Source organism: Theropithecus gelada, chromosome 2 (genome assembly GCF_003255815.1).
Source record: "Theropithecus gelada isolate Dixy chromosome 2, Tgel_1.0, whole genome shotgun sequence".
NCBI lineage: Eukaryota > Metazoa > Chordata > Mammalia > Primates > Cercopithecidae > Theropithecus > Theropithecus gelada.
Genome location: NC_037669.1, coordinates 97,636,673 through 97,650,896, shown reverse-complemented (window position 1 = coordinate 97,650,896; position 14,224 = coordinate 97,636,673). Strand labels below are relative to the sequence as shown.

The 14,224-nt window shown below is 46.6% G+C and overlaps 1 protein-coding gene across 1 annotated transcript in view; it reads right to left on the bottom strand.

The window, feature by feature from the left end:
* Nucleotides 1-158: 158 nt before the first annotated feature.
* The window catches only part of CCDC13 (coiled-coil domain containing 13), a 64,796-nt gene continuing 50,730 nt past the window's right edge, over nt 159-14,224 (bottom strand). The window contains exons 14-16 of the mRNA XM_025374877.1: nt 5,159-5,313; nt 1,562-1,676; nt 159-1,021 (exon numbers count right to left, since the gene is read on the bottom strand). Of these exons, the coding sequence (XP_025230662.1) occupies nt 862-1,021; nt 1,562-1,676; nt 5,159-5,313 (430 nt within the window). The 3' untranslated portion in view covers nt 159-861. The remainder of the gene's footprint in view (nt 1,022-1,561; nt 1,677-5,158; nt 5,314-14,224) is intronic.

Below are 14,224 nucleotides of genomic sequence, written 5' to 3'. Positions count from 1 at the left end.
TGCAGTCTTGGTGAGCAAACGAAGGTGCCTCTTGGAGTGGCTGCCTAGGGGTGGGGTTGTCCAGTGGTGAGTGGGTGCGCCTGCCCTGGGTGATCTCTGAATGGCAAGACCCTGGTTTTGGGGTCAGGCAGACTGCAGTTAAATATTAGCTCAGCTTCTTTCTGTGAACCTCAGTTTCTTCATCCGTCAAACAGGACAACAATCCCCTGGGTTATTAGAGGACTGAATGGGGTCAGGTTGCCACAGTAGATGCTCACTCACTGGGAGCTGCAGTGATTATGAAAACACTTATTATTATTACAAGTCCAAGGGTCCGCACCTGAGGAAGTGTCCTGAGGAACGGGCTGACAAACTGGCTGAGAGCATAGTGCCCCAAGTCTATGTCGGGTGTGGACTGGCTATAGATGGAGCTGGGATGGGGGTGAGGGGATAGCGTGGGGCTGAGTGGCATGGGGGATATGCCCAGTTAGGGTAACGAAGGGCTCTCCTGTGTGTGAAGCCATGGGGACATCCAGGGCTAGTACCTAGGACGAAGGCAATGAGCACCTGCCCGAGGGACTGCCCATTCACAGCCGGCTTGCTGCCCCAGAGCTCTTGCCTCTGTCAGTGGGCCACTGGGACTCCCCGCTGCTGTAACCCAGCCGGCTCAGGGTCTCCTGCAGTGTCCCACTAGGGCTTCTCTTCTGCCTTCCTGGCCTGAGACATTGGTTTTGGTCATCCTTAAGGAGCCTCTTCTGGTAGAAGTGGTTGAGCTGGCTGCCCTGGGCTGGCTTCCCGGAGCAGATGGAGTTCTCAGACAGAGTCTTGTCCTCTCAAGACCTGAGGCTGCCCACCCGGCCAGGCCGACACTGGGCTGTCATCCTATTGCTTATCTGTCTTCTGCTGCCGCAGGGCCTGCAGGAAGACGCTTTTCACCTGGCCCAGGATCTCATGGTACATCCGGAAGTCTTCCTCCTTTCCCCGCAGGGCACTGCCCAGGGCAGCCTTTAGCATTTCATTCTCCTCCACCTGGACGGCCAGCCTGGACCACAGGAGACAGCACTCAGTGTGGCTGGAGCTGCATGCAGGTGTGCGTGGGTGACAGAGGGCCCTGGGTGGCTGCCAACGTGGCTGCTCTTCAGGTTCAGGCTTCCCTCTGACCCATCCCCTCCTCTCACTGACTCTTGGGGATACTGTGGATTCCTCTCTATGGGCCTGGCTCCCTGCAGTGTAAGCTACCTCAAGGCCCCTTACAAATTGAGTTCTAATTTGTAGAGGTTCCCATCTTTCCCTTCCCATGGCTGCATGGGATCTTAACAGGTTTAACTTAGTGAGCAACTGGGTTCAGTGATCCATGCTTGATAAAATTTATATTGGACTATGGGTCATTGGAGTTTGGGCTGGGCCCTCTGTCCTCTGAAGGCCAGTCCCTGAATTGCAGGCCTAGAACCCATGACCAAGCAGGACCAGCTTCTGGCCAACTGAGTCAAAAGTGCAAGGGGAGGGACACAGTCCCTCCGCCCATGGAGGCACCTCCACCCAGACAACCCTACCCTTTCAGGAAGGTGGGGCAGGGGAGCACCTGGTTGTCAGCTCTTCCATTTGGGATTCCACGGGCACATCGGAGAGCTGGGCAAAGGGTGGGTCCTTCTTCTCACTCCCGGTTGGGTTTTGCCTGGTGTTAGAGGTGGGCAGACCTGTGGGGCAGTAGCAACCACTTTCTGTAAGGAGGCCACAGCCCTGTGCTAGCACCCTGCTTCTCCTCCCCGCATTGCCCACTGCCTGCTCTTCCACATGGTGAAACGCTACACCGCCTTTGGGGTGCAGGACAACTCTGAGCTCTGCCTCCCTCCGAAGCCCTCCCTGATGCCTCCTCTGCATGCCTCTGCCCCTGGCTTTGGCCTCTGCTACAGCCCTGACTCTGCCCGCTCTGTATCAAGGTGGTTCCTCACCACCCTGTCTCCATCTCTATACTTTACAAGTTTCTGGTAATTTGTTTTCTTTTTTTCTTTTCATTTCTTTTTTTCTTTTTCTTTTTTTTTTTTTTCTGAGACAGAGTCTTGCTCTGTTGCCAGGCTGGAGTGCAGTAGCAAAATTTCGGTTCACAGCAATCTGCGCCTCCCAGGTTCAAGTGATTCTCGTGTCTCAGCCTCCCAAGTACCTGGGACAACAGGTGCCTGCCACCTGCCCAGCTAATTATTGTATTTTTTGCAGAGACAGGGTTTTGTCATGTTGGCCAGCCTGTCTCAAACTCTTGGCCTCAAGTGATCCGTCCACCTTGGCCTCCCAAAGTGCCAGGATTACAGGCGTAAACCACCATGCCCAGCCTGGTAATTTGTTTTCAAAAAGAGAAGGCAGCTGAGTCTGAGGTCTGGCCTGCAGGCTGAGCCCGAGTCTAGGTTGTCACTGTACCTGATGCCTTCATACCAGTGGTCCCCATCCAGGCCATCAGCTTCATACTAGGAAGCAGGGGATCCAGGGCACTGGAGTTGAGGGGTACAGAAGGCTCACAAAAAGGAGACAAAGCGGCTGGGGGAGGCGGGTAGTCCCAGCACTCTGGGAGGCCAAGTGGGGGCAGATTGCCTGAGATCAGGAGTTTGAGACCAGTCTGGCCAACATGGTGAAACCCTGTCTCTACTACAAACACCAAAAAGTTAGCCAGGCATGGTGGCGTGCACCTCAAGACTAGTCTTGTGTAAACCTGTCTCGTTGCTGGGGAGGCAGCAGAGTGGCTCTGCCTTCTACAGGGGCTAGACTGAATATTCTTCAGGGCCTTTCCTGGCTCCAGGGGACACTGCTAAGCTGTCCTTGGCTTATTCCGACCATTGAGCACCTCCACATCCCCAACTAGGGCTGCCCTAGATAGGAAACTGCTTGTTCAGCCTGATGGGATTTTCTAAGCCCTGTGACACAGGGAATCAAAAACAGAGCCTCGGCCAGGTGCGGTGGCTCATGCCTGTAATCCCAGCACTTTGGGAGGTCGAGGGGGGCGGATTATTTGAGGTCAGGAGTTCAAGACCAGCCTGGCCAACATGGTGAAACACCATCACTACTAAAAATACCTAAATGAGCAGGGTGTGGTGGCGAACCCCTGTAATCCTAGCTACTTAGGAGGCTGAGGCAGGGGAATTGTTTGAACCAGGGAGGTGGAGGTTGCAGTGATCTGAGATCGCGCCATTGCATTCCAGCCTGAGGGACAGAGCAAGACTCTGTCTCAAAAAAAAAAAAAAAAAAAAAAAAAAGAGAGACAAAGCTCAACTGGTGGCAAACTTGGGCAAAATCAAAATCACAGCATCAGAAAACCTTGGTGCTGAAAAGGCCCTCAGAGGTGGCGTGACCACAGTAAATCAGTTGGCATCAGCAGACCTGGCTTTCGCCCTCTGCTGAGAGGCCTCGGGCAAACAATCACCCTCTCTGAGCTGGTTTCCTTAGCTGAAAAAAAGGGATAATCGTTTCTGCCTCTAGAGCCTTGGCAGCCTCAGTGAATTCTATTTGGCCCTCAAGACCCTGTGTGATCGGACCACTCCAGCCTCCCTGTCTCCGGCTCTTCCTCCAAGCCTCCAGCTAAGTTTCCATGCACCAACACTTGTTCTTCCCTCGGGGATCTGCAGGCCACATCCCCTCCCCGTTCCTCCATCTCTGCTCAGATGTCTAGCTCCCCGAAACTGGAGCGAGACTGCCATGGGGGACTGAATTGTAAATCCAGCCTCCTCGTTTTACAGATGGGCCAGGGGGAGGCGGGGAGGTGGCGCTCTGCTCACCAGAGGGGCAGGATTTTGCTCATGTTACAGGCCAGTAGGCAGCAGAGGCCACCTGGACATTTTCCCTCAGGCAGCTGCCCTCACTGTCCAGCACAGAACAAAGTGACTTGCCTGCTGTGGCTTAGCTCTCCCTGGTTGGAAGTCCTGCTGCCCTGCAGGAGGTAAGCCCCAGCCTGGAGAAGCCACACTCCTAGGGAACATATTCCTGAGAGTCTAGGAGGGTCAGCAAGGCTAAGCCCCAGGGACTCTTCCTTCTCAGCCTGGATTCGCAGAAGCTCCTGGCCCCGCTGGTGGAGGAAGAGAAAGCAGGTGGCCTCAACCCACTCTTTGTGCCCTACTTCTGGCATACCCTTCGGAAACATTCTGACCTCATCTGGGCTGAGCACTGAGACCAAGGGTCTGACCATCCTTGGCTGGGAAGGGGTTGGGGGGCTACTGGGATGTTGAGAGGGGGTGCAGTGGGGGCAGCAGCACCTCCACTCCAGAGCCTGGAGGGTGCTGGGATGGGTGGGATGGGAGGTCCAAGGGAGGCAGGCCCAGCCCCTCCGCACTGGAGACCCTTCCTCCCTGGGAGTCAGCCGTCCCAGAAGTGGCTTCTGGCTCTGGCATCCTCCAGCTTGCCCCAGCCCCACAAGATGCTGTTGCTGCTGGTCTGAACACTGCACCTTGAGAACCACTGTGTTAGAGTGATAGACCTTTCAGTTAAGGACAGCATTTCCCAGCTTCCCTCTGCACCTGGCTATGCCCAACTGTCTGGGATCTGGCTGGTGGGATGAGAGCAGAAGTGACACATGCAACCGTAAAAGGTAAGGAGAAGTTTGTGTCCTTCCCTTCTCCCCTTCCTGCTGCTGATGGGAAAGCTCAGGCAGTCATTGTAGACCAGGAGATGGAAGCTGCATGTTGAGAACAGTGGAGCCACAAAATAGAGGGAGCGTGGGTCCCCAAACCTCTGGCGAGGCTACTTCCTGCTTATATCAACTTGACCGCTGCAGGAGGCAGAAAGGGACTCCTCCCCTGCTTCAGCCACTGGGGCTTGGGCTGCCCCAGTAGACCAGCTGTGCCTCATGATCACTTTTAATGAATTCAGCTCAGGATAGAGGGCTGAGGGCTGGGGGTGGGGGTCCAGAGGAGGTGGTGGCTGGGGGCATTCAGCACTGCCACCTCATGCTGAGGGCTTACAGGTGGGAAGGCCAAGGCCACATGAGCCAGTGGAGCTCTGGGGCTCCTGCTTCTGAACGGGAGGCCCAGGGAAAAGGACACCCCACAGCAGGGGCAGGCAGAGCTCCACCCTGATGGAGGCTCTGCCTCCCACACGCTCACACACTTGCTGACGGGCTGAACAGTGCAGCTGCCTGGCTCCTCTGTTAGCAGCAACACTGCCCCACCCGCTGCACTGAGACTCCTGCCCTGGCCCCTACCAGTTTTCGTCCTGGGGGCTGCCCTCTGGGAGGCCGATGCCTTCCCTGGCTCCAGGCGTATCTTCTCCAGATGTTGCTCCAGCACCACGGTGCGGTGTCGCTCCTCCTGCAGCTTCCTCTCTGACTCCAGGAGCTTGCTGTTGCTCTCCTCCACCCTGGTGATTAGAGAGGAGGGGATGCCACATGACCTGGTAGGCAGAGGCAGCCCCCACCCCACTTGCTCAGGCCCTTAGAGAGATGGGCACATCTTACATTGGTAGTGATGGGACCTCTTCATTTTCATTGCAGTAACACAGGAACATGCATTTAAACACCATACGGTTCTCTCCAAGGTTAAAATTTAAAAATTATCAGCCCACTCCCAGCCCCATCATTCCCAATTCCTGCTCTCCAAAAGCAATCACTTATAAAACTTCTAGCTGTTTCTTTTAACATTTACTGCCATATTTCTACAGACGCTTATGTTGCTATTTTTTAAAGGTTTAAATATAATCTTTTGACTTCCTGTCATGGAAAATGAGAATTTAGTTTTATTTTAGTACTCTCCCCCTACCAAACAGAATCACCTCTACACATTTTTGGATGAACTGATATTAGGTGGTGTATCAGTTTTCTATCACAGCTATAAGAAATTACCATAAATTTAGCAGCTTAAAACAACACAAATTTATTATCTCACAGTTATGTGAGTCGGAAGTCTGGCAAGCTCAATGGGTTTCTCTGCTTCTGGTTTCAAAAGCCAAAATCAAGGGGTTGGCTGACCTGGGCTCTTATCTGGAGGTTCCAGGGGAAAATCCACTTTCAGGCCCATTCAGAGTGCTGAGAGAATCCAGTTCCAGATAGCTGAAGGACTGAGGTCCCTGTTCCCTGCAGGCTGTTGGTCAATTTCAGCTTCTAGGAGCTACCTTGCCCCCTCCATCTTTAAAGCCAGCTAGATACCCTTATCACGCTTTGAATCTCTACCCTCTCTGACTTCCTCCACAGCATCTCTCTGAATAATCCCAGATGGAGATATTTCTCTGCTTTTAAGGGCTCAAAAGATTAGATTGAGCCCACCAGATAATCCAGGATAATCTTCCCATTTTAGGGTCCATAACAATAATCATATCTGCACAATCTCTTTTTCATGTAACATAAAGCACTCACAGGCATAACAGCAGGGAGCCAAGGGCATAGACACCAAAAGCCTGTCTACATTAGGACAATTAGTCAGAGCCGTGATGCACAGTGTCACATGTCCTTTCTCATTTAATTGTTTGCTTTTCTTGGAGTTAGTGATTATCTTAAGCTTATCGTTTTGTTTTCTACATGCCTGTTATAAAGGTTATTTCACATGAAGCACTTGTCTAATCCCACTGGAGCTTGAGCTTAGGTCCTTCCTGTGGCTAGGTGTGCCATTTCAGACTTCTATGATACTAAAGGTTCAGTGAGGAAGCCGGAACTCCCTGAGATCTAGCCCAAGCCAAGAGTTACATGCACACCTGCAAATTAGAGGGACAGCCTTGAAACTGGAGGAAGTGATCTTTCCACCTTGGTGAAGGGTCAAAAGGAACAGAATGGCAACAATTCTGAACAGTATACAACTACTAATAAAAAGCTGTATAGTAACACAGTACACAGCTACTAACACATATTTAAGCATATCCCTTGAGATTTTATTTGCAAAAGCAAAAACCCAAAACAACCTAAAGGCCCATCATCAGGGGACAAACAAATAAATGGTAACATATTCATACTATAGAACGTGATAGAATATGATAGAACTGTGCTGCCCGACACAGCGATTGCCAGGTTCATGTCCACATGTAGCTATTACAATTAAAGTTCAGGGGCTGGGCGCGGGGGCCCACATCTGTAATCCCAGCACTCTGGGAGGCCGAGGTGGGTGGATCACCTGAGGTCAGAAGTTCGAGACCAGCCTGGCCAACATGGTGAAACCCCATCTCTACTAAAAATTAAAATAAAATAAAAAAAATTAGCTGGGTGTGGTGGCATGCTCCTGTAATCCCAGCTACTTTGGGAGGGTGAGGCAGGAGAATTGCTTGAACCAGGGAGGTGCCGGTTGCAGTGAGCTGAGATTGTGCCATTGTACTCCAGCTGGGCAACAAGAGCGAAACTCTATCTAAAAAAAAAAAAAAAAAAAAAATTAAAAGTTCATGCCATGCATGATGGCTCACTCCTGTGCTTTGGGAGGCAGAGGTGGGTGGATCACTTGAGCCCAGGAGTTCAAGACCAGTTTAGACAACATGGCAAAACCCCATCTCTGCAAAAAAGTACAAAAATAAGCCTGGCATGGTGGCACGTGCTTGTAGTCCCAGTTACTTGGAAGGCTGAGGTAGGAGGATCACTTGAGCCTGGGAGGCAGAGGTTGCAGTGAGCCAAGATCGCACCACTGTACTCTGGCCTGGGCAACAGAGTGAGGCTCTGTCTCGACACAAAGAAAAAAAAAGTTCATGAAAATTGTATAAAAATTCAGTTCCTCAGTCACACTAGTGATATTTCAGGTTCTTAAAAGCCACAAGTGGCTAATGGCAGCTGTATTGGTCAGTACAGATACTGAACAACTCCATCATCACAGAAAGCTCCACTGGTCAGTAGTGGAGTGTGTTAGTTATCGTGAGAGTGGGTTTCTGATGAAGGATAACTTTGTCCCCACTTCAAATCTCCCCATGTCATTTCCCTTCTGCCTTCCACCACGGGATGCTGCAAGAAGGCCCTTGTCAGATGCTGGCATCTTGATAATGGGCTGTCCAGCCTCCAGAGCTGTGAGAAATACTTTTATTTTCTTTATAAATTACTCAGTCTGTGGTATTCTGTTGTAGAAACACAAAATGGACTAAGACACATCCTTAGACACAGCTGGGTAACATACCTGAACTCCAAGATAAGGAGAAAAATCTTATAACAACAGCACAGCTAACACTTTTTTTGAGTGCTTTCCACGTACTGACTACTGTGTTAAGGCACTGCATCAGCATTATTACGTTTAATTCTGTAAGTAACCAAGAGATGTACTAATATTACTTCAAGAAGACAGAAAATCTAAATTTGAAAAAAGGTTGTCAAAGATCTACCTCCAAAAAAACACAAAAAATCAGGTCAAGCCAGGTTCTCAAGAAAGTTTTATCTAACCTCCAAGGAACCAATCATTCTTGCTATTCTGACAATTCCACAATATAGAAAAAATAGATGGCTTCCTATAAGTTTAAAAAACTTGATTTCACAGTTAATAATAGGGTAAATGTATTAGTACTGCTGCATAACAAGTTACCACAAACGGTGACATAAAACAACACAAATTTTCCAAAAAACATAAAGAGCTCCTACAACTCAACAACAGGACAAACAACCCAATTAAAAAGTAGGCAAAAGACTTGTGTTTCTCCAAAGAAAATATACAAATGGCCAATAAGCACACAAATAGATGCTCAACATCATTAGCCATTAGGTAAAAGCAAATCCAAATCACAAAGAGGTATTATTTCAAACCTACTAGGATGGCTATAATTGAAAGAAAGGAAAATAATAAGTGTTGGTGAGGGTGTAGAGAAATTAGAACCCTTGTACACTGCTGGTGGGACCATAAAGTGGAAGAGTTTTGTGGAAAAGTTTGGTGGCTCCTCAAAAAGCTAACCATACGCCGGGCGCAGTGGCTCACGCCTGTAATCCAAGCACTTTGGGAGGCTGAGGCAGGCGGATCACGAAGTCAGGAGATCGAGACCATCCTGGCTAACACGGTGAAACCCCGTCTCTACTAAAAATGCAAAAAATTAGCCGGGTGTGGCATCGGGCGCCTGTAGTCCCAGCTACTTGGGAGGCTGAGGCAGGAGAATGGCGTGAATCCGGGAGGCGGAGCTTGCAGTGAGCCGAGATCGCGCCACTGCACTCCAGCCTGGGCGACTGAGTGAGACTCTGTCTCAAAAAAAAAAAAAAAAAAAAAAGGAAAAAAAAAAAAAGCTAACCATAAAATTACCATATGATCAAACAATTCCACTTCTAGAATTGAAAACGAGGACTCAAACAGGTACTTGTACAGCAATGTTCTTGTAGCATTATTCACAATAGCCAAAAAGGTGGAAACAATTCAAGTGTCCATCAACAGAAGAATGGATAGACAAAACGTGGTATATACACACAATAAAATATTATTCAGCCATAAAAAGGAATGAAGTTCTGACATATGCTACCATATGAATGAACCTTGGAAACACTGTGCCAAGTGAAATAAGCCAGACACAAAAGGGTAAATATTGTATGACTTCACTTATACAAAATATCTAGACTAGGCAAATTCATAGAAAAGAGGTTGTGGTGTCTCATGCATGTAATCCTGGCACTTTGGGAGGCTGAGGCAGGTGGATCACCTGAGGTCAGGAGTTCAAGACCAGCCTGGCCAACATGGCAAAACCCCATCTCTTCCAAAAATACAAAAATTAGCTGGGCGTGGTGGTGGGCGCCTGGAGTCCTAGCTACTTGTGAGGCTGAGACAGGAGAATTGCTTGAATCCGGGAGGTGGAGCTTGCAGTGAGCCAAGATCACGCCGTTGCACTCTAGACGGGGTGACAGAGCGAGACTCTGTCTCAAAAAAAAAAGTAAAGAGGTTACTAGATGCTGGGCTTGCGGGGTGCGATATGAGGAGCTATTGCTTAATAGTAATAGAGTTTCTGTTTGTGGTTATGAAAAGTTTGGAAATAGTGATAATGGTTGCACAGTATTGTTAATGTAATTCATGCCACTGAATTGTACATTTTTAATGGTTAAAATGACAAATGTTTGGTGTATATAGTTTACCACAATTAAAACATACATACACCACACAGATTTATTATTTCACAGTTTCTGTAGGTTAGAAGTGCAAGGTTGGCTTAGCTAATTTGTCAGTGTCTTACGTTGCTGAAGTCAAGGTGTCAGAAGGAGTAGCTATCTGATCTGAGGCATGGGATCATTTTCCAAGCTCAATCAGGTTGTTAGCAGAAGTTAGTCCCCTATATTTGTAGGACTGTGGTCTCCATTTTCTTGCTGGCTAATGACTTGGGTGGCTGTCAGCTCCTAGATTTTTCTCCTTATTCTAGAGTTCAGGTATGTTACCCGGCTGGGCCTAAGGGTGTGTCTTCGTCCATTTTGTGTTGCTATGACATAATACCACAATCATCCACCGCCATGTTGTTCTCTCCAAAGCATAGTGGTTTTGTCAGAGGCGTTAGAACCAGAGCAACTCCATCTTAAAGAGGAGCTGGGTGAAATAAGGCTGAAACCTACTGGGCTGCATTCCCAGAGGGTTAAGGCATTCTAAGTCACAGGATTGAGATAGGAGGTCAGCACAAGATACAGGTCATAAAGACCCTGCTGATAAAACAGGTTACAGTAAAAAAGTTGGTCCAAACCCACCAAAACCAAGATGATGATGAAAGTGACCTCTGGCTGTCCTCACTGCTACACTCCCACCAGTGCCATGACAGTTGACAGGTGCCATGGCAATGTCAGGAATTTACCCTGTATGGCCTAGAAAGGGGAAGCATAAATAATCCACCCCTTGTTTAGCAAATCATCAAGAAATAACCATAAAAACGGGTAACCAGCAGGCCTGGGGACTGCTGTGCCTGTTGAGTAGCCATTCTTTTATTCCTTTACTTCCTTAATAAACTTGCCTTTGCTTTGCGCTGTGGACTCGCCCTGAATTCTTTCTTGCACAAGATCCGAGAACCCTCTCTTTGGTCTGGATCAGGATCCCTTTCCTGTAACATCTTTCTGGTGGCCACTGAAGGGACTAAAGTGAGGAAATCGCCACCTCAAAGGTTAACTTTGGGTAAGTGTTGGGTTCCTGTAACATCTTCCTGGTGACTACGGAAGCGACTATAGTGAGGAAACTCCTGACCCAAAGGCTAACTTTAGGTAAGTGGTGGGATCCAGTAACATCTTTCTGGTGAACCACAGAAGGGAGAACACTGAGGAGAACCCCCAACCCAAAGGAAATAGACTTCAGCATTGATTGGACGACTTTGGGTAAGTGGGGTGCATTAACCTGGGTAAAGGATGGGATTGGGTTAGAGGCCCAACTTAGGGGAGTTAAGAGTCTCTCCTAAGACAAAGTGGGTTAGAGGCCCCTCTTAGTAAAAAAACAAAGACGCTTGACTGACCTTGGGTTAGAGGCCCAACTTAGGAGGGTTAGAGTCCCTTCTAAGCTGTAGGGGGTTAGCGGCCCCTCTCAGTAAAGTTCCTCTGGGTAAAGTCCCTTTCAGCTAAAAATGAGTTTGGCACTATGGGATGTTAACTGCTATTCTCTTTGGATTAATCTGTCTTGCACTCTTTGCAGATGGCTGTGGGTGACAAGATTAGGCACGTACAGGACTGTGGGACATGGGGAGCTTTTTCTTCCCTAAAAGGGAAAGCTAAGAGCTGATGGGACTGCTGGAAAAGAGCCCTTCACTACTGACAAGCAGCCGCCTGAACTTTTCAGTGTCGCTGCAATGGGTGGGTCTTTCTCTGGCCTCTCTTCCCCACTCTGCCTCAGGCAATGCTTTCCTCTTTCTCTCTCTGTGCAGATTGGTAAAAGTCATTGTTTATCTCCTGTAAAGTTTTAATTAATCGGAAAAAGGATTTGTGAGGCTAGTCTTAAGCTGCAGCGAATCTGGTGTGCTTTACGTGTTTTTCTGTATTGTTCCGTCATAAGGAGGGGTACCGTATGATGGAACACAGGCTTAGGACACCCATAAACCTGCTTTTCAAGACGGCCCAGCAAACTGGTCAGTTACAAACTTTGCTGCAGATCCCTGAAAAAACTGGATGAGGTTTCCTTCTTGTCTCGTAAATCCTTGGGAGCTTGACCTTGTGACCATGTGGCTATGCTTTCTCTTTTCACAATGGCAGCCTGGGTTCAGGGTTCAATTTCCAGCTCAGGGGATGAGTCCTTTATCTTCTGTCTGTATTTATATGTATTGTTTGTGTGATGTTTATACATGAAAGAGCTTTAACTAATTGGTTTGAAAATAATAAGAGCTTAAATATTTTATCAGAAAAGTAAAAAACATAATGTCTTTTACTTCATATGACTTAAGTAATTTTGGGGAAATAAAAAATTTTAAAGATTATTGGTAAAATAAAAATATCTTCAAAAATGTAAACATTTAGTCTAAATTATGCAGGTCAGATATTACATTTACTAAATTCTTTAGGATCATAAATTGCTTCTTTGACTTTTGAAAATTGTTCAATTTACCTACTTTGGAGCATTAGATTCTACATAAGGCCTGGGGACATGTGGAATTAGCCATGCCCCCTAGCTATGCAAAGATGGTTATAAAGAAAAGAGATTTTATGTAAGAAAGGATGTTGCATGGTAAATTCTTGTCTTAAAGTAAAATGACTACTTGCTTAAAAAAAGGAAATTTGGCCAGGCGCGGTGGCTCAAGCCTGTAATCCCAGCACTTTGGGAGGCCGAGACGGGCGGATCACGAGGTCAGGAGTTCGAGACCATCCTGGCTAACACGGTGAAACCCCGTCTCTACTAAAAAATACAAAAAACTAGCCGGGCGAGGTGGCGGGCGCCTGTAGTCCCGGCTACTCGGGAGGCTGAGGCAGGAGAATGGCGTAAAAACCCGGGAGGCAGAGCTTGCAGTGAGCTGAGATCCGGCCACTGCAGTACAGCCTGGGCGACACAGCGAGACTCCGTCTCAAAAAAAAAAAAAAAAGGAAATTTATGCAAGAAATGTTGTATAATTTGAAGCTTGTTAGGCCTCCTAAATGCTTCGTAAAATGCCATTATGACTCCTAACTGTATGACTTACCTGCTTTACAGGTAGGTTAAGGCCTGGGACACATTAGAAGTTAGACGCTAGAAAGAGTCAGACCTTATCTGCACTTCTGTTTGCTATCCTAGGCTCCATACTAGTACATAATTAAAATCCCAAACTTACCAAGGTTTTCACCAAAAGTAAAAGTTGCTAAGAGTTGCCACTGTAACATGTAACTGAGACTACTGAAGAAACAGTTTTACATGCAAGGTGTGTAAAGAAAGTGAAATGTGTTCTTGGTGAAAAATTATAAGAAGTCATGGGAATGTGGATTTTTCTTGCCTAGATTAAAGGTTAAAGGATTGTTTTAAGTTAGAATAAAACTAAAGGTTTAAGCAAATGGTGGAAGGTTTGTGAAAAGTTAATTGTAAAAGAAATTCTGTGTGTGAACATATTGACTAAAGTTAAAGGAGTATTATTCAGTTTTTCCATCAATTAAACATTGGAATAAAAGCACAACAGGTTTTTTCTCAGAGCAAAAACCTGCCTATGATCTCTTTAACAAAAACTTGTAAAGGGTTATACAAAGTTTGTAAGAATCTTACCTTATGGTGAAACTGATTAAGATTAAATAAATTTATCTATAAGGTTTTATTAAGAATTGGATTTGACATCAATAATGCACTAATGCAACAGTAAGATTTGGCTTATATGGTATAAAAATCATATAGAAAGCATTGTCAAATATGAAATAGTGCTTGGCTTTCTTTGGACAATATTTGTATAAATGTGTTACAGGTATATGTCCCAAAATTATTTTTAAAACTCCTATAATTCTGATAGGACTTAATGTATGTTATTGATAATTATTACATAAAATCATGTGTGCCACAGAGGTAACCAAAATTTCCTAGTCAATTGTGCGTTTAATAGTCGCTGTCCTAAGACTTTTTATCATCTACAATTGTTTTCTTGTTTTAATCATCTTTAGAAGGTGGTTTATAATCAACTACAGGATTTTGACAGATGTTCTTAAATGCAAGTTTCTGATAACTTTGGAAATTGCAACATTAGAATAGAGGAAAAATCTTTCAGGACTTGTGGAGAGCTGAAATGTTCCTGAATATCAAACAGAAGTTAACTGCATGTACTAAACTGTAGAAGTCTAAAGTTATCTTTTTAATTTTGTTTAAAATGTTGCTGATCCTTTGCTTTGTTTTTCAGAGTCAAGGAAACTTTTCAGCTGTTTACAGCTTTTAACAATTGAGTAAAGTATACTCCTGTGAACAAAATTTGGAACATATTTGTTTCTATCTACCTGATTTCTCCAGAATTT